At 35.9% G+C, this 27,916-nt stretch overlaps 1 protein-coding gene across 3 annotated transcripts in view; it reads right to left on the bottom strand.

The window, feature by feature from the left end:
* Positions 1 to 27,916, bottom strand: part of RTTN (rotatin) — a 154,394-nt gene that overhangs the window by 73,748 nt on the left and 52,730 nt on the right. For all 3 annotated transcript variants that reach the window (XM_032872250.1, XM_032872248.1, XM_032872249.1), the window contains 9 exons: positions 26,019 to 26,115; positions 25,149 to 25,214; positions 23,710 to 23,898; positions 22,355 to 22,594; positions 20,988 to 21,132; positions 15,390 to 15,544; positions 10,232 to 10,451; positions 2,226 to 2,354; positions 1,658 to 1,768 (listed from right to left, as the gene is read on the bottom strand). In XM_032872250.1, coding sequence (XP_032728141.1) covers positions 1,658 to 1,768; positions 2,226 to 2,354; positions 10,232 to 10,451; positions 15,390 to 15,544; positions 20,988 to 21,132; positions 22,355 to 22,594; positions 23,710 to 23,898; positions 25,149 to 25,214; positions 26,019 to 26,115 — 1,352 coding nt within the window. The remainder of the gene's footprint in view (positions 1 to 1,657; positions 1,769 to 2,225; positions 2,355 to 10,231; positions 10,452 to 15,389; positions 15,545 to 20,987; positions 21,133 to 22,354; positions 22,595 to 23,709; positions 23,899 to 25,148; positions 25,215 to 26,018; positions 26,116 to 27,916) is intronic.

Genomic DNA, 27,916 nt, shown 5'->3' with positions numbered 1-27,916 from the left:
TTTTACATAAGACATCATACTTTTAAAACACTGACGATCCTAAGTTATAAAAGGCACTTACAGGAAATAGTGCCCTATAAATTTATGCATGAATAAAAATCATATTCCACAATTCAAAAAAGCAGATGTCATAGAAAATCAAAACCAGGCATAAATAAGAATAAAAATTATAGCTCACAAACCTCTTTCAAGAGAAAGCATCAGGTGCTTACATACATTTTATGAACATGATTCCTGTTTATTCCTCACTTTTAAAGAGGTTATCTATTATTTTGTTCCACCATCCTTAAGTTATTAGTGTTCTACATGACTTTACTTTTTTGAAATTTCTTAAAAAAAAAAACTATCTTTTTATAAAGCATTTAGTATTTTCTCTAAAATTACTGTAAAAGAAAAATGTTTCAAATAAGATTGATGAGGTATATGTTTACCATAGTTCCACTGCTGCTCAAGCTATGCATTTTGGTTCACTTCTGAATTCTGATTCTAAAATAGTTTCACTGATAGCTACAGGGTAACAAAAAATAACGTAGTCATAACATGGTCAAGCAACAAGTCCAAGTCCAATATGTATAAAGAATGGAACCTCTACATCAGATCAAATAGTGTTTCTAAAAATCAAGGTTTTTAGTGGAATAGAATATAATCATTGCTTGCTTGAAATTAATGGATGTTGCCCATAGTTAACAGTACTGTATTATATACTTAAATATTTGCTAAGAGGATGAATCTTAAGTTCAGTGTTCTGATCATAAAAATAAACAATATAGAGGACAGGAGTCCACTTTTGTAGGTGAAGGATATGTTTATAACACCGATTGTGGTAATGATTTCAGGGTGTTCACTTATCTCCAAATTCCTGAATCTGTACACATTAAATGCGTATAGCTTTTTGTATGTCAATCATACCTCAATAAAGAGGTTTTTAAGAAAAGAGGTAAGTGGACAAATGGCTAAAACTGGAAATTTTATTAATATAAAATTTTGTATTGCAATGGTATTATTTTATTAAATTGACACACAAACGTCATTTAGCAGCTCTCCTTCTAAACTTGTTGAAAATGGCTAGGCTTCTCCATTAATTTTTCACTGTTCTTTCTAAACATGAAAGATTCTATGATCCTTTCTCTTTTTCTATTTTTAATCTATACTTTAATGAATTTCACTGAGAAGGGTCTGCTATGAACTGAACTGTATCCCCCTCTAAATCAGTATGTAAGCCCTACCCACAATGTACATAAATTTGATGACAGAGCTTTTAGGAGGTAATTAAGGTTAAATGAGGTCTTAAAGGTAGGGTCCTAATCTGATAGGATTGATGGCCTTTTAAGAGGAGAAAGAAAGGAAAGGTCACTGAGTATACAGTGAGGAAGGCAGCTATCTGAAAGCCAGAAAGGACAGGCCTCACCAGAACCCAAACATGGTGACACCTTAATCTCTAATTTCCAGCCTCTAGAACTATGAGGAAATAAATTTCTGCGTTCCAAGTCACCTATGTTATGTGTTATGGCAGCCCAAACTAAGATAGGGAGTAAACAGCTTAAGATATAGTCACCAAAATAATCTCAGTTTGGAAAATATGAATTCACGTATATGCATATATTATTTTGTTTCATTTGTTTTTAATATAACAAATTTTTTTTTCCTTCACACTGACCTCCGGGTCTCGATCAACCCATAATGGAATCAACCAAGCCAATCCTTGTTGAGTAGGACTATGCTCTTCGCTGTGACTACCCAAAGGCAAGAACCAAAGTGACATCCACTCCTAGAATGAAAAAAAGGGAAAAGACCCATTAGGTAAGTTTCTAAGACTAAAACAGAGGAAGTTTAAATAACTGAATTTTTAAAAATCAAAACAAAGTTAAAATGTACTTAAGACTTGGCTTTCATTTGGTATTTAACAAAAACAAGGCAAAAAAAACCCACAAAAAAAAAAAAAAAAAAAAAACCTCAGCTTCCTAAAAAGTTATTTTTTCTTCAAAACTATTCTCCCCATGATTTAGACAAAATGCAATTCTCTAGAGCACACAAATTTCAATAAAATTTCAAATAAAATTCAGATTTGTATAATACACAACTTCAAAGAAACATCTCCGTCAAAAATCATTTTTCTCTAAGAAGGAAAGTCAAAGAGACATTTTCATGTAGGCTTGAAATGTGTGAGACACACACACTCCTTGATAAGCATGTGTTCAGAAGACAGCAGCCTTCAGTGCTCTCACCAAGTTCTGGGCCTGGGCCATCATCTCATGGGATAAGTGAAGCAAGCAAAGAATTGTGCTCTTTGTGACACCTTTTCCCATAAAGGACATAGCATTTCCGCCACGCTCCACATAAAAAGAAGTAATGACCTGAAAAACAAGGATAAACAATGTCATGGTGGCTTTACTCTGAGTGGTATATATAAAAATAAACATGTAACTTTCTACTAACTTGTCTGATTTGAATCCTAACCACATAAAGTATACGTAACATTCTTACAGTTTACATATTTTGAAATGGTTAAGATGGTATATTTTAGGTTGCTACCACAATTAAATATTGTTAGTTTAAAATTTTCTCCCTTTGGAATTTAAACAAAGATGTGTAGTATCCTCCTAGGAGACTTCTGTGATGCAGAATATGCTCACACATTTTTCAAATGTTACAGTGTCCTTTAAGTAAAAGAGCTTATCAATATCTTATTGGAAAAATATACTTAGAAATTGCTACCTATATAAAACTCTAATAGGGCACCTGAGTGGCTCAGGCAGTTGAATGTCTGCCTTCAGCTCAGGTCATGATGCCAGAGTCCTGGGACTGGGCCCCACATCGGGCTCCCTGCTCAGTGGAGGGCCTGCTTCCCCCTCTCCCTCTGCCTGCCTCTCTGCCTACTTGTGACCTCTCTTTCTCTGTCAAATAAATAAATAAAATCTTTTTAAAAAGAAAAGGAAATTAAAAAATTAGAAAATAAAACTCTACTATCAGGGTTAGGTAGATTTTCCAGAATTATGATTTAAATGAAAATGGTATTTTTTCCCACCTCTGAGCAATCTTGGATTTCTATTCCACATTTAAGAATATGTTCATTATTTAAATCATTGGCTCTCAACTTTTTCTCAACTCTCCCACATATCTGAAGGATTTGATACATTTCCATCAATAACAACAAAAGAAATGTTTCTTATCTGAAGAAATATGCCTTAACTGACAAGAATGGACAAGTAGAATCAGGTGACAGCAATTTACGGAAAAGTCCTTCTACCTAATTTTAAAAAATCCTTTAAAATATGTGACAAACCCTTTTGGAACATTTCTGTGTAAATCATATATTGTCCCTCAAATTGGGGTTCAATAAGTATTTGTTCACTGACTGAACAAGAACTTTTATAACTTTTTAACTTTTTAAAAAAGATTGATTTATTTATTTTAGAGTAAGAGAGTGTGCATGTGTGATGGGGGAGAGGCAGAAGCCAAAGGAGAGAGAGAATCTCAAGCAGATTCCACACTTAATGAAGAGCCCAATGAGGGGCTCGATCTCATGACCCTGAGTGCCCCACTTTTCAACTCTTAAACTAAAAAAAAATAATTCAAAGTGACAAAAGATCACTTAAAATTCATAAAATTTTAGTAAAAAAGGAATGTTCACTATATATAGGTGCCAACACATTATAAAAGAAAAATATGTTTTGAGGCAAAACAATCAAAACTACTTGTTATCTGGGGTGCTTCAGTGGCTCAATCAGTTGAGTGACTACCTCTTGATTTCAGCTCAGGTTATTATCTCAGAGTAGGGAGATCAAGTCCGGCACTAGGCTCAGCACTGAGTGTAGAGCCTGCTTAAGATTCTTTCTCTCTCCCTCTGCCCGTCCTCCTCCACTCATGGGCTCTCTTAAGAAAAAACAATAATTTTTTAAAAAATGTTAAAAACTTGTTATCTGACCAATACAATAAAAAGTACTTCCATTCATTCGTTCTCCCAAGCCTCTGAGCGCATTGATTCATCACAGCATCCTTTGAAGTAAGTCATTTTGTCTGTAAAACAGAGACTACTTTCTAGTTTAGGATTTTTTTCAGCTTGTACAGCAGATGATTTTATTTTTTTTTATTATTTTTTTTAAAGATTTTATTTATTTATTTGACAGAGAGAGAGAGAGATCACAAGTAGGCAGAGAGAGGGGGAAGCAGGCTCCCCGCTGAGCAGAGAGCCCGATGCGGGGCTCGATCCCAGGACCCTGGGACCATGACCTGAGCCAAAGGCAGAGGCCTAACCCACTGAGTCACCCAGGCACCCCCAGCAGATGACTTTAAAAAGACAACATAAAACATAAATGTTAAGGTACAGCTTATTGAACAAAAGCAATTTATTTGAAGATGATTTGGGATCTGTAAACTACGTCAGAATTTTCATAAACCAAAAAAGTGTATATTATGTCTGAAAAATAAAATGAGACCGTCCAGGAGTTAAAAACTATAGGGGATGGACTCTGCTCTACTACTCCTTCCTCATGTGTAGATTTGAAATTTTTCGTAATTAGAAGTTGAAAACTTTAAAGGACTATCTTAGAACTAAGACACCAGAATGACCAAGCCCTTATTATTCTCTAAGTCACTGGAAATAACTATATTGTGGTTTCATGCCTACATGGTAAAGGACAAGCCAAGGCCTTTAGTACTATCTCCTTTCAATCAGACCTTTCTGTCAGACCCATGGAATTATATTCTGTATGTCTGGTTTTAAGGATTTAATTATCGCGGTCTATTCACCTATCTTAATGTATCATGCTTGGTTTAAAAGCCTCATTTCTCAACCACTAAAAGCAAATATTCCCATTCAAATTTCACTGGACAAAAATTACCTACATTAGAAATACAGCTCCCTTCTGTAAAGGAATCAGCTTTAGTGAGAAACTATACAGCAAGTCATCTGGACCAACAATGACTTGTTTCGATGTGTATTTTCTTAAGATTGATTGATTGATTGATTGATTTGACAGAGAGAGAGAGATAGAGAGAGATCACAAGTAAGCAAAGTGGCAGGTGGGGGGGGGCTCGGGGGGAGGGAAGCAGTCTCCCCGCTGAGCAGAGAGCCCGCCCGACACAGGGCTCCATCCCAGGACCCTGGGATCATGACCTGAGCTGAAGGCAGAGGCTTAACCCACTGAGCTACCCAGGTGTTCCTCAATATGTATTTTCATAAGCCTTACTTAATTCTTTAAAAAAAATACACTTAACCAGTAGTAAAATAAATAAATCTAGATATTTACTAATTATGTAACTCTGCAAAAGGACCCAAGTAAGATTTAATGGGTCTCTGCCACAATGTCTGACAAAACTGACAGATATCTCATTATTTTCCTGTCACTTAATGTGAAGACAAAAAGATTTTCTTCCCAAGACATTGTATAAAGCATGAAATGTGCTCCTCTGTTTATACCAAATCAAGATTTGTTAATCAAGTTTTTCTTAACTGTGGAATATTATAAAACAGGGATTGCACCTTTTATCTATTCCTTAGCTAATACGCTGTGTTGATTTTTATTACCTCAAAGACAAGTGAATTTAAAATGGCATTACTGCCGTTTGCCTTGACTTCTCACCTAGAACTAAGACGACCTTTTGTTCTCTAATACCGAGAAAACTCATTTTAATTTCTGGTATTTGAAACATGAGGTGTGATCTGAAATCTCTCCTCTTACACAATTTTAAAAATAAAAGCATTCGGGATAGTTTCCAGATATAATGTTAGCACTTAACTTCTTCAGTCACTGCTGTGGCAGACCCACACACACCCCTGATCTGAAACAAATAAAAGTTACTTTACAGAGATGGATTCCAAAAGGTTTATAACTGGAGTATAGACAAATCACGTAACACATAATGCTGTAAATTAGGTACTTTATATTGAGTTATATTTTAAATACATTAGAGGATCTGACTTTTCCAAAAATACTGTGGTAAGATCTCTAAGCTAACATGACCATTCTCAAAATACAAACATTTCTGGACATGTTGAAGTTTGGGAAAACTAATTAATATACTATCAGTGTATACTGCTTTCGTATCTATAATTATCTAAGAAAAAGAATTTTATTAAAATGGCTACACTAAAATTCATATTAAATTCTATAGTACAGCTAAGAGTATTTAGGATCTTGGATTTTTAAATCTTTTTAACAAAACAAGATGTACTTTTGGGAAAAATTCTAGGTAACATCATCTGAAACATGGTTTACAGCTGAATATATATCACCTAAAGCATGATTTAATGATGAAAGCAATCAACAATGAAATATTGATTTAATAATTAAACAATGGCCCATACAAACTAGAGCAGACACACAACCAAAGAGACCAGTCAGTTACTCTTTACTGAGAGTATATGTCTAGAAGATAAGAGAAGACCTCCTTGAGGAAGGTAAATAAGTGAAATCTTAAACTTTGTGTACAGATTGCCATCTGAAAGAGAGAAGAAAGTGTATGAATAGACTTTTTAAATAAACTTTTTTTTTTTTTTTTGACAGAGAGAGACACAGCAAGAGAGGAAATACAGCAGAGGAAGTGGGAGAGGGAGAAGCAGGCTCCCTGCAGAGCAGGTAGCCCAATGTGGGGCTTGATCCCAGGACCCTGGGATCATGACCTGAGCCAAAGGTAGATGCTTAACAACTGAGCCACCCAGGTGCCCCTAAAATAGACTTTTTTATTTAGTGAAAACAGCCAAATAAAATGAAAACTTCAGAGATGTGGGAAAAAATTAAAACAGATGTAAGATTCAAAATCCAAGATTACAAAGAGCCATATGCACTTGAAAAAGTTTGGACTGAAAGGTTTCTGTTTTTACAGGATGATCTGGTGGTAGGTAGATGGCTGGACCACAAGCAGGTGTGCAGCATGAAAAGGAATAGGAAGTTATCGATACAAGTTGGTCAAAACATCCCATGTCTAGAATGCCCATCACTATCAATCAGTTCATTCATCTTTCAAAATCTGTACACCGCCTCCTCTAAGACACTTTCCTGACATCCTAATAGTTAAAAGATTCCAACCTCTGACTATCATCCAAACTTGGCTATCACTGAAAGTTCAAGACAAGCAATGCTGACGGATTTGGTCAATAAGGAAACAATGAGCTGTTTTTAGAGTCAGACAGTGTATTAGTCACATAAAAATAGCAAAAGCAAGAGTAGCCAAAGGTGTCAGCTCCCAGTCCTTACACTGGGAACACTGAAACAGAGGCGCCTGACAACAGCAATGCAGATAGCAGGGCGCTCCGCTGTGGCAGAGCTCAGGCCCCGCGGCAGCTCAGTGCTCATGGCCTGTGGCTGTTCCCTAAGGGAACGGAGGCAGAGAGCCCACTCATCAGAACCCAGGAAGCAAGAAGAAACAAGCACAATGCAGTCATCCCTATAGAGAGCAAAGCAAATAAGGTACAGTCTCGTAGCAGTTCCTCGCAAGCCTCATGTTCTCATGTTCCAGAAGGATCACGGGAACTTTTTCAAGACTTAGATCAGCTATGATTAAGCCCTGCCTCGGCAGACTGCATGCAGAAATGCAAGGCTGGGAGGAGTCCTGGTGAAGCTCTTCTCTTACAGAACTGTGCACAGTTCTATCATTGCTATATTTATTACATCATATTAAAACTATAGTGCCCTAAGTGATAAAAATGGAACACACCATAATGTGTGAAATAACGTTAAGGTCATGCTTATTAGAAGTAATGACAGCTAAAAATACTTTAAAAAGCTTTAAAAAAAAAATCAGTGAAATAAGACTCCATCTTAAAATATTGGAAAAAACAGGGGCACCTGGGTGGCCCAGTTGTTTAAGCGACCAACTCCTGGTTTTCCCTCAGGTTGTGATCTCAGGATTCTGAGACTGAGTTTTACGCTGGGCTCCACCCCCAGCACAGAGTCTGCTTGGGAGCTAGCTCGCTCCCTCTCTTTCTCTCTGAGGCCCGCCCCCCCGGAATAAATAAATAAATAAATCCTTTTTTTAAATTAAAAAGATTTTCAGAAAAAGAGCCATATTTTAAACCCAAAGGAGAAAGAAATAAGCATAAGCAGAAACTAATAAAACGGTGAAAAACTTTTAAAGGGAGGACCAACAATACCAAAATTCATTCTTTTGAAAAGAATGATAACAATAAAACATAAATCTACCCGTAAGACTAATCAAGAAAACTAGAGGGAAGGAATAATTAATACCTGGAATGAAACGGGACCTCATTGTATATCTGACATATATTTAAAGAATGAGCTGACGGATGGATAATTTTAGAGCTATGAATTCAAAAATTTACATAAAATTCTAGAAAAACATAATTTACTGATGCAAAAAATTAAAACTCTCAAAATTCTAGATTTAAATTCATTTCATTCATTCATTTACAATCTTCTCCAAAAGAAAACTCCAGGTCTGACTGCTTCATCATCGAATTCTACTAAACATTTAAGGAAGAAATACCACCAATTCAAATCAACTATTCTAAAGGGAAAAAAAGGTACAAAAAATTTATATATAGATGGTGGGCTAATTTTGACATTAAAACCTGACAAAAAGGGGCGCCTGGGTGGCTCAATCACTTAAGCATCTGGCTTGGGCTTAGATCATAATCCCAAGATCCTGGGATCAAGCTCCACCATGGGGCTCCCTGCTCAATAGGGACTCTGCCTGCCACTCCCCTTGATTGTGCACAGTGCACTCTCTCTGGTGCATGGGGCACTCTCCCTCATTCATTCATAAATAAATAATAAATAAAGTTTTATGAGAAAAAAGACATGCAATAATTCTAAAAGCATCCTCTGCATTAGAAAATTAGAAGAATTCTAAAAACATTAATAAATCAAATCTCTTAATACATAAAGGAATCATATGTCATAATCTAAGTTGAATTCTCCCAGAAATGCAAGGTTGCTTAACATTTTGAAATGGATCCACTGCATCCACCACCTTAATAGGATACACAAGAAAAATCATGTCTATCTTAAAACATACAGAAAAAGCACTATACATCTATGATTTAAAAAAAAAAAAAAACCACTTAGCAAAATAGGACTAGAAGGAAACTTCCTTAATCTAATTTTTCTTTAATTGAAAAAACTACCATAAACAGCATGATGAAAAGGTGAAAAATTAAAGGCCTTTACTTTGATTTTGTAGACAAGGATTGCTGGGTTTATGGTTAATATTAAAAAAATAATAAATTTCCATATATTCAACAATATTTAGAAAGGAAAATATCAAAAAGTCTGTTCACTAAGAGATGAGAATATTCACTGAAGCAGTATCCAAAATTGTTCTAAATTAGAGTAAGAAAATCCACGGGCGCCTGGGTGGCTCAGTGGGTTAAAGCCTCTGCCTTCAGCTCAGGTCATGATCTCAGGGTCCTGGGATGGAGCCCCGCATCGGGCTCTCTGCTCAGTGGGGAGCCTGCCTCCTTCTCTCTCTCTGCCTGCCTCTCTGCCTACTTGTGATCTCTGTCTGTCAAATAAATAAATAAAATCTTAAAAAAAAAAAAAGAATAAGAAAATCCAAATGTCCTTCAATATTGTAGTGCTGAATAGTAGAGAAAAACAAATTAAACTAACTCTACCTACAGGCAGCAGAATGAATAACTCTCCTAAGCATAATGATGAAAGAAAGCAGCCATGATTCCATTTTACTGAATTTTAAAAATCAGGAATTGTTGTAAATATGAACACATAATTAAGCGGTAGACTACCAAGAAATGTAAATAAGGGTTTACCATAAAACTCAAAGTAACAACTACCTTTCAGGAGAGGAGTAAAGATCGAAAAGCATATCACAAACATTCCCAAGGTGCTGGCTATGTGCTATTTTTAGATCAGGAGTGATTCACTATGTGACACCTGAACTATATATTTATGTTTTCTCCACATACGTGTTGTATTTCATAAATATAAAAAGGACAAATAACATAAGTGAATAAATTACCCTAATGAGAGGATTTGAATGTAAGCCTTAGTCTATTTTTCTTGAAAATGAGTGCATTCTGAAAGTGATCTTACCTATCTATTAATAAAAATCACTAAAACATTTAACCATTATGAGGACTCATATGAATGCTGAATAATCATCTGCATTTAATATAGTGATACATATAATTCACTTAACATTGTGCCTGTCACAAAGGAAGTGATCAATCAATCAATACTACAATACATAGTAAATAGCTCTTCTTTGGGAGTTGTAATTCTAGTTGTTATAGTCACTTACTATTTTTACTTACTTCAAGGAGACCTGATAAGTACTTAACAGAAATTTCAAATGGCTTTGTGAGAGGAGAATGGGAGCTCCATCCCGGAGATGCTGTGAGATGGGCCATCCCTCGTAAGGTCCTCTCGAGGGATGGTAGGCCATAGAAGTGAGGAGCGTCCGTGACTCTCAGGCACTGGAGCAGTTTCAGAGCCAGCTGCGTTTGGAAAACATAAAAAAGCTCCAAGCACTTCCTGTGTATGTAAAGAAAGGGAAAAAAAATCAATGAGAGAACAAGTGTGATGAGCCTAATAGGTTATCTTATTGGTAGTAGAGGGTTACTAACAACTTCACACATAAGAAAAGTATGAACCAGGAGAAATGGCAGTCTCAAACAAGATTTTTCAAGGAAAACACAGTTAAAATACCAACTAAGGTATATGATGTCTTTGAAAAGTACATAAATGGATATTGGTATTAGCACCCAAAAATAAAATTTTAAAGTTGGAATGGAAAATTAAATGCCTTTAATTGACATACATTAAATCTTTACTTTTAATCATTAGATAAAAAATTGAATTTTTATTTAGCTGAAATTGTTTTCCCCAGAAAGCTAAAACAAAAAGTTTTAATGAGTTTTGACACATAATTTAAGTGTAACTGTCAGAAACAGAACAATCAAGAGAACATTTTTTATTAGAAAACAAAATCCCTAAAACTAATAAGTAGGCATGGATACGAAGATGAAATTGCTAGAAGAAATATCATTGTATAACAAAGCACTGAATAAAATCTGAAATTTCCTCAGTTTTTTTACACTCTAAAATTGACAACTACTGCCTATATTTTTACCCATTCCATCACAGTTTCATAGGTGTATAGTTGTATGATTTAAAGATCCTAATTTTTATATACCTGTCATCCAGGTGTTTTTGAAGTTTCAGAAACACACAGAACTCACACCAAAGCCTAAAAGTTATTTGTATAAATTCATATACCTCATGAGTCAACAACAAAGTACAGCTGAACCTTGAATGACATGGAGGTTAGGGGCATTGACCCCCATGTGCGGTCAAAATCCTCATATACTTTTGATTCTCCAAAAATCCAACAAATAGCCGACTGCTGACCAGAAACCGTACTGATAACGCAGAGTTAATTAACATGTATGTTGTATGTGATATGTTATTATAAACTGACCAGAAACCATACTGATAACGCAGAGCTAATTAACATGCATGTTGTATGTGATACATTATAAACTGACCAGAAACCGTACTGATAACGCAGAGCTAATTAACATGCATGTTGTATGTGATACGTTATTATAAACTGACCAGAAACCGTACTGATAACGCAGAGCTAATTAACGTGTATGTTGTATGTGATACGTTATTATAAACTGACCAGAAACCGTACTGATAACAAGGAGTTAATTAACATGTATGTTGTATGTGATACGTTATTATAAACTGACCAGAAACCGTACTGATAACGCAGAGCTAATTAACATGCATGTTGTATGTGATACGTTATTATAAACTGACCAGAAACCGTACTGATAACAAGGAGTTAATTAACATGTATGTTGTATGTGATACATTATTATAAAGTGTTTTCTTATAACAACTAGAGAAAAGCAAACTAGAGAAGAGAAAATATTTTTTTTTAAGTGAGCTCCATGTCCAACATGGGACCTGAACTCATAACCCTAAGATCAAAAGGCACATGCTCTACTGACTGAGCCAGTAGGCACCCCAAGAAAGGAAAATATTATTAAAAAAATCATAAAAGAAAATACATGTGCAATACTATACTGTATTTACCCCCCAAAAATCCATATATAAGTGAACCCACATAGTTCAAACCTGTGTTGTGCAAGGATCACTTGTAATTAACAGTATTAAAAACGGTATTCTGGTTTCTTAAAATATTTTATTTATTTGAGAGATTGAGAGAGAGAGAGAGAGCAAGCATAAGTTGCGGGGAGGGATAGAGGCAGAGGAAGAAGCAGGCTCCCCACTGAGCAAGGAGTCCAACGTGGGGCTCAATCCCAGGACCCTGAGATCATGACCTGAGCAAAAGGCAGATGCTTAACTCACTGAGCCACCCAGGCACCCCTGTTCTTCTGTTTTTTAAATTAACACAAAAGTCATTCTCATTGTCTGCTCCTTTTACCTTAACCACTCCAAAAGAAAAACTATACCATGAAAGGGAATGGTGCCTCCGAAAATATCTAAGCAAGCCGGTAAAACCTGGCACAGCTGCCACCAATTCCCTCTACTAGTCCCTGTACCTTCCCCAAGCTCCACACCCAGCTGGCCTCATCCTCCCTATGCAAGTTCCTCTCAACAGCCAAAGAACATTCACCCAAGGAAGAGTCTACAGCACTGTTTCTCAAAGTCTAGCCCACGGGACTATCTATGGCATTTATTTAATATGTAGATTCCTGAGCTACTGATCTTAATATTTTAATAAGCCCACCTCAAGAGAGTCTATACACATTCCAGAGTCTACCACCAATGGATTCATTTTGTTCTTGTCTTTAGTACTTCAATGACACAAATGCATAAGGTAAAATTCATAAATCTTATATATACACTACAAGATGGTTTACATATGTATATAATCACATAACCACGAAGCAAAATAACATATATAACATTCTCAGCGCCTCAGAAGGTTCCTAGGTGACCCCGTGTAGTGAAATTTTTATTGACTTGTATTCTAAATTCACTAATCCTCTTTTATACTGTGTCTAGTTGGCTGCTAAGCCCATGCAATAAATTCTTTAGAAACTGTATTTCTCAGTAGCAGAATTAGTATTTAGTTCTTCTTTGCCGTTTCCCTTTCTCTGCTATTGATATACTACATATTTTTACTTATCTTGTCCATCTTCTCATCTAATATCTATTACATTTATATTGAAAATATTATTTATAATAACAGCTTTAAAGTTCCTCTAATATTGACATTTGTGAGTGTTTCTAACGACTTTTTTCTCTTAATTACAGGAGACATTTTCTTACTTCTTTATACTCTCTCCATTTGTGACTGTATGTCAAGTATTTGTATACAAGAGCTACTGAAAGCAAAGTACCTAATAGTTTTTCATAGAAATGGCTTGCCATTTGGTCACAAGATTTGGTTAGGAAGCTGCTCTTTGAGATCTAGCCAGGTGTTGAGCTGAATTAGGGTTGTTTTGACACTTTAGCATGTTTCAGATGTTTCATGTGTGTGGGATCAGTCCTTCTATCCAGCAGAGATTTGGGATCTGAGCACAGGAAGACCTTATCAGATAAAAAACTTTCATATATCAAAGAACACTATCCAAAGAGTGAAAACACAACTCACAGAATGGAAGAAAACTTTGCAAATCATATTTGATAAAAGACTGATGTCCGAGGGACCTGGGTGGCTCAGTCGGTTAAGCGGCTGCCTTCAGTTCAGATCATGATCCCAGCGTCCTGGGATCCTTTCACCTTAACCACTCCAGAAGAAAAACTATACCATCAAAGGGAATGGTGCCTCCGCAAATATCTAAGCAAGCCAGCAGGGCCCCACATTGGGCTCCCTGCTCAGTGGAAAGCCTGCTTCTCCCTCTTCCTCTGCTGCTGCTCTGCCTGCCTGCGCTATCTCTCTGTCAAATAAATAAATAAATCTTAAAAAAAAAAAAAAAAGACTGATGTCCAGAATGACTCAACAACCACCACCCAGTATAAAAACAGGCAAAGGACTTGAGCAGACATTTCTCCAGAGAAGGTAACAAATAATCATTAAGCACATGAAGAGATGCTCAGCATCATTTCTCATTAGGGAAACGCAATCAAAACCAAAATGACTGTACCGCATCGGGCTCTCTGCTCAGCAGGGAGCCTGCTTCCCCCTCTCTCTCTGCCTACCTCTCTGCCTACTTGTGATCTCTCTCTCTCTCTGTCAAATAAATAAATTAAAAAAAAAAAAATGACTGTAGTTTACACCAGCAAGGTGGCCATAGTAAGAAATGTTAGGGTAGATGCCGAGAAATTAGAACACTCACACATTGCTGGTGGCAATGTAAAATGGTATAGCCGCTACGGAAAACAACTGGCACTTCCTTGAAAAGGTAATCACAGAGTTACCTACCATACGAACCAGAAATTCTGGTTGTAAGTATGTACTGGAGACTTAAAAACGTGTGTTCACATAAAACTTGTACACAAATGTTCATAGCTGCACTATTCATAATAATCAAAGATAGAGACAACTTACATGTCCACCAACAGAAAAATAGATAAACAGAATGTGGTATATCTGTACATGGAACATTAATCAGCCATAGAAAGAAGCAAGCACTGATATGGGCTATCACAGCGATGGACCCTGAAGACACAATGTGGAATCAGACACAAAAGATCACATATGTCTGATTCCATTTATATAAAATGTCCAGAATAAGCAAATTCATAGAGACAGAAAGATTAGTGGTTGCCAAAGTCTTGGGTAAGGGGTAAATGAGGAGGAACTGCTTAAAGGGTACCAAGTTTCTTTTTAGAGTAATGAAAATATTCTGGAATTAAATACTGACAGTTGAACAACATTGTGAACATATTAAAAACCACAACAGTATACTTTAAAATGGTTAAAATAGTAAATTTTACCCAGTTAAAAAAACTTTAAGTCCGAATTAGAGATACACACTTGAAAATCATCTATGTAAAAACAGTCATAAAGCCACAGAAATGGGTATAATTGCTCAGAGAATTAAGAGAGGACCAAGACCTAAAACCTAGAAAGAGCAAAATACTGTGTGTTTGTGTGTGTGTGTGTGAAATTACAGTCAGTCTATACCAGAGATTCCACTGAAATAAAAACAAACAGACCGGGATGCCTGGGTGGCTCAGTGGGTTAAAGCCTCTGCCTTCAGCTCAGGTCATGATCCCAGGGTCCTGGGATCAAGCCCCGCATCAGGCTCTCTGCTCGGCAGGGAGCCTGCTTCCTCCTCTCTCTCTGCCTGCCTCTCTGCCTACTTGTGATCTCTGTCTGTCAAATAAATAAATAAAATCTTAAAAAAAAAAAAAAAAGACCACAACTGACTATTACTGAATTCCTTCTTCCTTGATTTGAAACAAATAAAAAGTAAGATTCTTTGGAAATCAAAAGGAAACTAGGTTCTTCATCAATATCCCCAAACCTTCAACGACAAACGGTACCTGTCGGTAACTGCCATGAAACTGAGCAGCAATGTATTGAAAAGAGCAATCAGTTCTTTCTGGAGCTGTTGCCTGACAGCAGTCCGGATGTCATCTGTTTCCTCTCGTGCCTGTGACTCCGTCAGAACCAGCAGGTCTAATAGTGGGTTTGGACTCTAAAAAATAGTATTTGTAAAAAAAAAAAAAAAAAAATGTATTTACTCTCTAATTGAGCTGTGTGTTGTTTTCTATAAAGATTTTGGTTACATACCACGTTCTGGACTACCTAAGAGTTATATTACCTAGCCAGTAGGTATTGGTCTGTAGTGCACTAATAGAGATGTTTATGTTCTAAACTCAAAAGGTGCGTCATATGTGATCTTGACAAAAAAACGGCACATCTATTATAGAAAACTGAGTATAGGGGTGCCTGGGTGGCTCAGTTGTTAAGCATCTGCCTTTGGCTCAGGTCACGATCCCAGGACCCTGGGACTGAGTCTCATGTCGGGATACCTGCTCAGCGGGAAGCCTGCTTGCCCCTCTCCCACTCCCCCTGCTTGTGTTCCCTCTCTCACTTTGTCTCTCTCTGTCAAATAAATAGATAAAATCTTTACAAAAAAAAAAAAAAGAAGAAAGAAAGGAAAGAAAACGGAGTATAATATGGAGAAGCACAAAGAGAAAAACAAAAACCACCCATGATCACACCTCACAGAGATAGTCACTATTAGTATACTGGTGCACACTATTCTTTTTGTGTGCATATAAACACAATTATAATTCCATTTTTTTTTTATGAAACTGAGATAAAGTGAAAAAAAAACCCACTACTGTTACCCCTCTTTTAACTTAATGTTATCAATATTTCTTCAAAAAAATTATTTTACTATCTGATTATTTTTCAACCATAAGGATTTACCACACCAAGTACTAAAGAATCGGTGATTTCTAATTTTACTGAGCTGTGCTGCAGTGTTCAACTCTGATTATATCCTACATGTGAATTCGAAGCAATGATATTAAATCAAATAGATTTCATTGTTTTAATGCTTTCAACATATATTGCCAAATTGCCTCTGCAAAATGTGTACCAATACAAATCACCAAGCAGGGTGGGAGAAGACCACAGCATCCATGCCAATGTGTAGCATTGTTACTGATGCAATCCTTGCCAATTCAATAGGCTGCTAAATAAAACTAGTACTACTTAAATTTCTTCCTGCTTTCCAACTTTAAAAAATATACAGCTCAAGCAATGTAGCATAATTATTTTTAATAATACTAAGAACAAAAAATGTTATATTAACAGACAGCATTAAAGATACATGGTATAATTATTCATCACCTATAATATCACAGGCACTGTGCTAAAAAGGGAAAGAAAACAAGATTCTACTTTTTGACTAAACTGGAAGATGTGCATTTTCATATTTTACAGATGGTTAAACAGGGGTTTATGAAGAGGTTATATAACTTGTCCAAAGACATATGAATGAACAAAGCAAGGATTCAACCTTTCAACTAGCTTTCAACTAGCTTTCAATTTCAAAGCTAGTTAATATTCTGTCCCCCACATTATGTCACATCAATTCTGAAAATTACAACATACAAAAAGAGATAAAATCAAAATGTAATCACTGTTGTTATGAAATCCTTCACCTAAAGAACTCAATTCAAAAATAACTGCATTCTTTTTGTGGAAATGAAAAAAATGGGAAGAAAATTCTAGGTTGTTTGTATTATGCAGTACATACAGAATACTTCAATCAGGTACACACAATTATAAAGAATACAACTGAAAGATTTTAGAAAGTATTGGGGACAGATGTTTTGCTTTTACTTTACTACATTTTACACCTAAGAAACATTTTTTCCAGGTTTCCTTTCATCTTGAACAAAAAGTACCACATTTGGATCAAATAAAATTACATAAAACATGACTATAACTTCTATGTTTTATATAGGAATAAAATAATCAAAATATACATTTAATAAAATCATAAAAATAAATATACATACTCCATAGTATTCTTAGACCCAAATAACAAAAGGCTGACTTATACCCACCTTCCCTCCAACTCCCATAAATACTGACAAAATAAGAAAGCTGTTTTTAATGTAACCTCCATCTTGGTAAAATATATTACAATCAGGAATTATCAACCTTGACATACCCATAAAAATTAAGTAGAAACTCCTGATTGATAGATTAATATAATATTATAGTATGTATATGACTAAAACTAAGATCCTTCCTCCAAATTCTCATTGTTAATAACTTGTTTATACTAGTACTTGCTGAGACAATTTTTCCCTTTCTAACACATCTTAGATACACATGTTAATATTAAGATCCAGTAAACCTCAGAAACATCACTTCTAAAACATGGGATGAATGACCATTCCTCATGCACAAGAAGAAAATATTTCTCTACCGATGCCTGCTGATCTCAAGTGCTTAATCAGACGTGAAGGTTTTGTCTTTAGACGTTAGTATTCAATCCCAATTTTAAACCAACTACCATTACCATTACTTTGTCACCGGCAACCTCCAAAAAGCAACAATTTCTACAATGATGGCTCATTTTCCTTATCCACACAGTTACCACTCATCACATCCACTTTACCAGCCATCACCAATAGGAGATGCAATGCTCTCCACGAACTCTGAGTGCACAGGTGTCTGTGCAAGTCGGTCGACAAAGACAGACATATGCTGTATAGTTCTGAATAACACCCCCCCCAAAAAAATTATGGCTCTACCTTTATGACCTTCCATCAAAAAACTCATTCTGAAAAGAAAGGTATTCAAACTCAGCACTTTCAGGTTATTTTATATATATTAACAAAAGCATCATTACACTAAAATGTAAAATTAATGTGGTGCCATAAATTCCTAAAGTGCCTAAACTGTCTGTAACAAATCAGTGTTCTGATAAAACATACACATTTTTCACAAGAGAAAGTTTCTCAATCTTCCCTCGGTAAGTTAGCTGACTTTTCTTTATACCTCCTGTTCACATTCTGCCTGATCAAGTATTCGAATATTCTGCTTAATTTTACTAATTTTTGCCCCGGCTTTCATATACTTTTTCATAGTATGTCCATACATTGAAAACAATTCCTTTGGAAATACTACCTTACTGACCTTCTTAAATCATCTTTCACTTATTTTACCCATTTCAGATGATTAAAAGGCATTTCACTTTATTTTCAAGCTTCCTTTATACTGAATGTTACTCTTCACATAACACTTAATAATTTAATCCTTGTAGCACGACAAAGAATAAACTCTCTTAATAGTGAATGCTTAGGTCCACTGCTCACCTTTTGTTCCCTCTATTGTTATTTTTAACACCAGTGATGATAATATATGAGACAAAGTAAAAGCTTTCCAAAGACAGCCTTAATACCATACAAAGTCAAATAAATATATTTAATTATGCCAAAAATCCTTCTCTGAAACTGCATTAAAATTACAATCATTTAGAATTTTGTAGAAACTTCATTTTAATTTCAAAACCATCAATAAATTATTCAATATGCATCAGCACTCATGACATACTATAAAATTCATAATAAATGTAAAGTTTTAACTATAGTTACATAATTTAGGTAAATATGTTTTAATATGCATAGTTTTTCCTACTGTATATACCACATGCAGTCTTCCAAGCTAACAATTATTACACAGAGTTTCAAGAAAAGATTCTACCTAAGCCCACTATAACTGCTTTACAGAACCCAAAGCAACCATAACTCTCAGAATACAAGAAGTTTAACCTAAGGAGGAAACTGTTCTCGAAATTTTCTTTTTTTTAAAAAGACCAAAAGGATTATGAAGTTATAAAAAATTTATATATCAAAAATCGATTTATCAAAAAAAAAAACCTCAGGAAAAACTTCATAAGATTCTTTTAATATTTTAATATCCAATATCTGAAATATTTAAGCATGCCTAAAAGCTGAACAAGGAACTATAGTGACATACGGTTTTACTGTTTGCTTTATTAAAAATGGTCAGAAAATAACTGCCTCCAAATGCTTTGTTAATTTTTTTTAGTAATTAAATGACACAAGAAAATCAAAGTATAATAAATATGGTACTTTGAAATCATCCTCAAGAACAAAGCAGGAGAGCAAAATTTCTAGGTCTGTGTATTCTGGGAGTTCAATCATCTTATTAAAGCTTCATTTATTAATTATTTACTTTAAGGAAATTCATGCATCATCTCTCATTTGTGTTACAAATATTTTTCTCAGTTTATCGTGTCTTTTTAACTATATTTAAAGTATTTCTTGCCATACATACAGAAGCCAATAAAACTTACATATAAATACCCTCCCACTGGATAACAGTTTTGTTGTTAAGTTACACAAACTGAAAATAAAGTTAATCTGAAAGAGAAAAGGGCAAGAGAAAAATATAAAAAATAAGGTTTATTAAAGAAAAACTTGCTATAATTTAAAAGTGCAGTTCTTCAGAAAACACAGGCGTATCAAAGAACATAATACTAAACCCAATCACAAAGTCACGAAATATAGGACCTTGCTTATGGTATTTTGGACTTATTTTATGTTCTTATCTGATCTATGCCTTTCATCTCCTAGCTTTTGCTAGTGACGTTATTTCTGCTTTTCATCTTTCACAACATTCAAATTGTAGTCCAGGACCATAATTTCCACACGGAGTCACAGTCCTATTGGTGTGCATACGAGAGAGAGAGAAGGAGAGAGGGAAAGAAAGGGAGAGCTGCCTTCTCCACCGCCTCGAGCATTACCACTCTAGGCCAAGCAGCCACCAGCCCTCCCCCTGGGTTACTGTAGGCCTCCCAGCTTCCACGCATGCCACCTGTGGTTCTAGAGACAGCTGCTACCCACAACCTTCTTAAACTGAAGTCACATCATGTAACTCCTCTGCTCATAACCCTCCACCAGTTTTCTCTCTCACACAGGTTAAGCTCCATGGCCTACAAGGTTCTATTCGAGCCTGACTGTGAATAACCTTCTAATCTCATCTCCTATTACCACACTCCATTCATCCTGTTGCTGCCACACAGACCTCTAGTTGTTCTTCAAACACAGCCCGGACAACTAAGTGCTTTTGCATTTTCTTCCTTTGTGGCTAGAACGTTCTTCCCTTAGATACCTATATGGCTGACCTCACACTTAACTCAGTGCTCTGGCCAAATGTTAGACAAAGAGGCGAGCCTTCTATGGCCATCACAAAGTAGCGTCCTGCCATGCCTGCCTAGTTCTGTCTTGTTATCAATGTTTCCTCATCACACTTATTGCTCCTCTGCAGAAAATCTTTGTTTTCTGTTCATTCCACCACCCTAGAATATACTCCACGAAGACAGGTTTTTTGGTCTTATTCACTGCCATGTTATTTTTATGTACTCATATTTATAGATTTCCTTCTTTATAGGTTCTGCCTTAGGTAACTTGGAAAAATCTTCTCTACTCCAAAGTTTTGAGTAAACAGTGTCATACAACATAAGACCACTTTACTAAACATGGGCTATATAAAAATTGTGCTTTTTCATTACATAGCCTTACTAATTTTTACAAATAAATCATTTGTCAGACCTAAAATCCATTCAATTCCTTAATAATACTTACATGTCTAAGAAGGAATTCTAGAAGCCAGTTTAGAAGTTCTACTGATGAGTTTTTTCTTTGTTCCCTCAATAACTTATTTAAAAAATGTATGATATCTATTAGAAGTTTCTCATCTTCAGTGGAAGCAGGAAGCACCTGTAAAAACCTACAATAAAAAAGAGAATTATCATGGTTTCTAGCTCTTTACAGTAAGTGGTGTGCTGATAAATATTTAACAACCAGGTAAGGAGTGGGGTGATTTCTTGTATTTGCCTATTTTCATAGTGTAAATATTCTCCCCTTGTCAACTGCAAGCCACCAACATAACAAACAGTTGTGGAGAGACGCACAGCAGCACACCACTACATGGCATTTTCACAACACAGATATAACAGATTTAAATGACCTCAAGAACACAGGTATCAGTAAAGTGTTGCAAAATAATCAGGAAATGATGAGATCAGCATAATCATTACCTTCATTTTTCTTTTAATTTATTTAACTCTAAGTTTATGCAATTTCATTTTGAAGAAGGGCTGTGTTTAAACAACTAACTTTAAAAATCCTGATATTCAACTGCCAGCTCTCTCACAAGGAAGTACTGGCTGATTCCAACACATACCAATGGAAAAGCCAAATTAGGTATCTGAATGGTGAGGGATCCATTCTGAGTTCACATTTTGGAAACTCATTTAACCTCACATTTTAAAAAACTACACACGTTATGTTTAATAGAAAGTTATACATCTTACACTAAATTCACATGAAGATTAAAATGTAAAACTGCTGGCAATGGCTGCTTGTCAGTCTTATTTGTTTCAAATGCAGCCATCTGCTACCAGTTGAACATGTTAAATTTACGAGCTAGAGCCTTCCCAATAACTACTAAAGGATCTCCACATGGCAATCAACTTCATGAAATTCAGGGTAAAAAGAAAAATGAGATAATTTTCTTAGGAACAAGACAAAAGCAAAATAAAATAAAAAAGCCTGCCACAGGTGTACCAAACCTATTAGTCAGCTCACTGATGTCTTGGCTCTTTTAATGTGGACAGCGATAAACATTCACATTCACTGTGTTCAACTACGTCTTATCCTAATCATCTGCTTCTGTGAGATAGTGAAATAAAATTTTCCATGATAGGATATAAAAACTGTGTTGCTTATTATTAAGTCCAAACTGTAGTGATTCAGAAAATTTTTCTTTTTGTTATTACTAGATATTTACTATGCATAATAAAAATCCCAGTTTTTCTTACTGAAGAAAACATCTCTCTAATGATAGCAACAAGAAGAATACATGCTCTTATCTTCAAAGATGTGGAGATAAACCCAAATATGATTCAATCCTGCTTTTTGAGACTGGCCTTGAGCTGTAATATACTGACCTGTTCAGTGTGGTGTGCCAAGACAAGGACTTCAAGGTAACCCCACATGGGCCAGCGCCACTCTTCAAAGACAATCTGTCATTCAGAAGATAAAAACTCATCCTCGTGACAGCAGCCCTCACTTCTCTGTGGACTGTGGCCTCAACAATGGAATGAAGACAGTCCTTCAGTCCACTAGCTGTGTGTGTCACCTTCAGAGCAAGGGTGTCCTCTGTGGATAACTTCAATGCATCTGAAAATCTAAACAAAAAGAAACAAAGGAAGAGCAACATACAACTATTCAAATAAAAGCCCACATTTATGTTTATTATAAACTCTCTTCAAAAAATTCTGTTTTATCGTCATTTTAGAGGCTGACTCAGGGCGAAAAAAAAATCTGGTATACATCTGTCAATTAGAGTTTTATGTTAACATCGTAAGCATTTATGTTGACATTTTCCTGCTTATAGAAATATAACTTTCATTCAAACAAGAAAGCAGTAACAGATCAGAATTTAGGATATTCCAAAGTAATCTTCATCGTCAAGTAATGGTAACATTTATACTACACTTGCTGAACTCTGACTCTAAGCTAGACTACTCTCCCTAGAGATTTATATCCATTAACTAACTAAACTTGAGTTGTCTGGGTGGCTCAGTTGATTGAGGTCTGACTCTTGGTTTCAGCTAAATTCATGATCTCAGGGTCATGAGCTCGAACGCTGTGTCAGGATCCCTGCTGGGTATGGAGCCTTGTTAAGATTCTCTCTCTGGGGGCACCTGGGTGGCTCCGCTGTTAAGCGTCTGCGTTCGGCTCAGGCCATGATCCCAGGGTCCCAGGATCGAACCCCCCATGAGGCTCCCTGTTCAGCAGGAACCCTGCTTCTCTACTCCCTCTCCCACTCCTTCTGCTTGTGTTCTCTCTCTCTATGTATCTCTGTCAAATAAATAAAATCTTAAAAAAAAAAACAAAAAAGATTCTCTGTGCTTCTCTCTCAACACCTCCCCACCCACACCCCCCACTCCCATTCACACATGTGCATTCTCTCTGGAAAAAAAATAGTAACTAACCAAACTTTATATAATCTCTAAAACAGCATAGAGCACATGGTTTTTAATTTAAATTTCCTTGTGTGATAGTTTCTAAAAAGTAATGAACACATGTAATCTTTAAATTTCTAAAAAGTAAAATAAATAAATAAGCAAAATATATTTTAAAAAATAAAACAAAGTAAAAATTATAATCTTCAGTGGAAAAACAGAATCAGATGATAGTACCTAAAAAAGGCACTTGACCTAAAGGAAAAATAAAACCAAACTAGTCACTTATAACTTGTTAAATATGAACAATTTTTTAACTAAACATAAGAGCTTACTCTTGGATTTTAGGTTCAGAATTCATTTGCTTCAACAAATTATCACTCCCATGATACCAGGACAAGTTCCAAGCTATTCTCAGCATGTCTGAGACTGGCTTCAAGGCCAAACAATCAGCAGATAAAGGCACAACTACGGAGTAAGGACTCACAGCGTGGTGGCCAACTACACGCACTGGTAGATGATACCTAAAGAAAATATATACAAATAATTACGAACTTTGAAATTCTTAAACCCTACTACAAACAGATGAGCTAGTTCTCACGATAATACAGAGATCACTCTCATAGCTCCTATTCTGAACAGTTATCAAACTGTACATCGTATTTCACTTATTTTTTTGCCATCCTCTAAACTCCCCAAAATGGTTTTTAAATTCTTGCCCGAAGACTTCCTTATTCTGTGTTGTACTGGAGTTGTTAGCAGAGATGACTAATGCCCCCGCAGGGCAAGGCCTACAGCTACAGTGAGCCACATATAAAGGGTTTCAGCTAGAACATGAGTGAACATTATTGCCAAACACTGCATATTACCCACCATTCATTTAGTTACATGCATGGCACTGATACCCATTTTACAGATGATCAAAATGAGTACTAAAGAGACTAAATGAATGGACTGGAGAATGAATAAACCGTGGTAAATAAATTCAACAACAGAGTATTATACAGTAATGACAAGGATTACAGTATGTATAATAAGCCCTGCCAAATTATGGAATGTTATTTTAAATTAATTATAATTTTATTAAGACATAATTTACTTATCTTTAAATACACAGATTTCCAATTTATACATAGCCTGATGAGTTTTTACATGAATTTTTACATTTGTATTCATTTGCATGACCACCACTCAGAATAAAATACAGAACATTTCCAACCGTTCGGAAAGTTTTGCTGTTCCCTTTCACCTTGCTCTCCTCTAGGAGGTAACTATTATTTTGGATACAACTGGAGAAACTGGATTATGTTACAGAATGATTTTTAATTTTCTTAGATGTCATCATGCATGGCACAGTGGTTATATAGGAGAGTGTCCTTAATTTAAGGAGGTACATGCTGGAATAATTAGGAGAGAAGTAAAGTTATGTCTGAAACTTATTTTCAAATGCATCAGAGAAAAATTACATCAAATAAACAAATAAATAAATACATTGAGAGAGAAAAAGAAACTAAGTCCATGCGTTAACAACTGCTGAATCAAGGCTGGGGAGTGAGCACACATTCACTGTACAGTTCTTTCAACTTTTCTGTACACCTGAACTACAACAGATGGAAAGATGGGGATGGGGCCATGCATTTACTGAACTCTCCGAAGCACCATGGTGAGAAAACATTAAAACACTACAAGTCATATGATTTAATATATCAGATAAACCTTCCTGAAACAGGTTACCTTCAAAAAAAGTCAAACGTCAAAAGAGTAAATCATTTACCTTCTAAAAACTGAGACAGGCAAACTGAAGACCGATGGTGAAGGTTTACTGGAAGGATGAATAGACCTATTTCATTAAAAACACACACACACAAGGAAAGAAACAAATGAGTAAACCATGGTTTTATCCAACAAATATGATTTGCTCCTTGACTCAATCACTAAACAAGAGTTGCAATTAGCTGTATCACTTGAAGAAACTTTCCTACTACCTAGATTTGCTTCTAGAGAGTAAATTAGTACTTAGGAAGTCCATATAATAAATTACTCATATAACATGGGCACTGTACTAGCAGGTGAATCTGTGTCCCCCTCCCACTGGATCCTGCTCAATCAGGGTCAGTGTTAATCAGATATTACCATCTTAACATCTTCCCAAAGGTTTTTCAATAAAATGTTAAAAAAAACACATGACATCCAGAGTACATACTGAAATATGTATTAATGACAAAAATTACTGCAGCAAATTTTTAATTTTATGCTTAGTAATGCTCAAATTAAAAGTTCATGGGAGGGACACCTGGGTGGTTCAGTTGATTAAGCAGCTGCCTTCAGCTCAGGTCATGATCCCAGAGTCCTGGGATCAAGTCTCACATTGGGCTCCCTGCTCAGCGGGGAGCCTGCTTCTCCTCTGCCTCACCCTCCCCGCTTGTGCTCTCTCTCTCTCTCTCTCTCCCCGACAAAAAAAAAAAAAAAAAAAAAAAAAAAGTTCATGGGACTTTCTGAGCCAATACGCTTTTTGACTTTTTGATACTGCTTACTCAAACCAAAATGGAAAGCTTTGTAATTCAGAAATTTCCATGCATTGCTACAAGGTTACATCAGAAACCTTAAGTAAGAGTAAAGAAGTTTTACAATTCTTATAGCTCACCACATATCCATTCTTGATACTTCGTCAAATAATAGAAGACAAAATAATGCTCCGACTTCAGTCACAACAGCACAATTTTCATGAAATATCAATGAAACTAAGAAATAAAAAGAAGCATAACTTCATGAAATATTTTTACATCTAGAAAAATGGACTTCAAATTTAAAATATCTTAGCTCCAAGGGAAGAGAGGTCATTCTCAGAGAACTGCAACACGAGCGCAGACACACTGACACACGGGGGTCATCAGGAAGGCTAAAACCCAGCTTCTGCTTCAGCAGCTCTGAGCTGGAGCCTGTGAATCCCGCATGCTGCTGGTTCAGGAAACACACCTGCAGATCCACTCACTAGATACTATGTACTTTCAGTTCTTTTTTTTAAGATTTTATTTTATTTGTTTGACAAAGAGAGATCACAAGCAGGCAGAGAGGCAGGCAGAGAGAGGAGGAAGCAGGCTCCCCGCTGAGCAGAGAGCCCGATTTGGGGCTCCATCCCACGACCCTGGGATGGGCTCGATTCCACGACCCTGGGATCATGACCTGAGCTGAAGGCAGAGGCTTTAACCCACTGAGCCACCCAGGGACCCCTGTACTTTCAGTTCTTAAAGAAGCAAAGCAATGTAGCTTCTAGGGAGATCTGCCAAGTCCTTTACCTCCAGCTAAAGTTTGCTCATTCAAAGATCTACTTATTTGATCACTTCTGCCCATTCCTACAAACATATAGTCATAGAACTTGGGTTTGCCTTCAGAACACAGTGTTTGTGTTGGTGGCATTTTAATTCGTGTGTCTTGCTTATTACAAGATAATGGAAAAGGAAACTGCTCTGCACTAATAAGATCCAAAGTTAGCACCATTATGTCCTACTCGTGAAATGGCCTGGTCAGATACTATAGCATTAATAAGCCTTAGTTTCCACCTCTGTACCATTCCCTATGCTACAACTTCTCAGTGCTTGACAACTATGAAATTCTAATTAAACAGGTATGGTGGTGGTACCAAGCACATGGGAATAATAACATAATACAGAGTTAGCAAATCCAGGAAAGTAGCAACAAATTAATTTCAAAAGGAGATACTTTTCCTGACTTAAGGATAGTATCAGCATGTGACTGACATGATTAAAAACATCAATGAGCTAAAAAGAAACAGAAATACATGTAAGAATTTAACTTATGATAAAGTACACTTCATATCAGTGGGAACAGGATGAGCTAAGAAATTACTGCAATAGAACTGCCTACAATATTAAAAAAAAAATAGATCTAGATCCCTACCTTATACTATTTACCAAAACCAGTTCTACATAAAGATCTAAATTTTTTAAACAACACTAAAAACATGTTAAGAGAAAGAACAGAAGCCCATTTAGAATCCCCAATTCAGGGACGCCTGGATGACTCAGGTGGTTGAGTGTCTGCCTTCAGCTCACATCATGACCCCAGGGTCCTGGGATCGAGTCCCACATTGGGCTCCTCGCTCAGCCCGGAGCCAGCTTCTCCCTCTGCTGCCACTCCCCCTGCTTGTACTCTAGTTCCCTCTCTCCCACATTCTCTCTTTGGCAAATAAATAAATAAAATCTTTTTTTTTTTTTAATTTTAAAAAATAAAGAGGACTTTATTTTAAAAAAAAAAGAATCCTGAATTCGGAATTAGAAAGGCCCTCCTTTTAGGGCCTGATGAAAAGCTCAGCTGCCGTAACAGAAAAGCTTTATAAACTTCCATAAAATAGTTAAGGCTAAAGATGTAATAATAAATACATTAAAAAGGATACAAAGGTTGGAAGAAAATCTTAACATAAAATCAGGCATAAGGCTTATATTTATGTTATATTAAAAAATTCTGTAAGTCACTAAAAAGAAATTAAATGCAACAGAAAAATAGGCAATTCATAGAATAAGA

Source organism: Lontra canadensis, unplaced genomic scaffold (genome assembly GCF_010015895.1).
Source record: "Lontra canadensis isolate GAN:19392208 unplaced genomic scaffold, GSC_riverotter_1.0 scaffold44, whole genome shotgun sequence".
NCBI classification, from domain to species: Eukaryota; Metazoa; Chordata; class Mammalia; order Carnivora; family Mustelidae; genus Lontra; species Lontra canadensis.
Note: the sequence above shows the minus strand (reverse complement) of the source record. Positions and strands in the feature narration are given on the sequence as shown.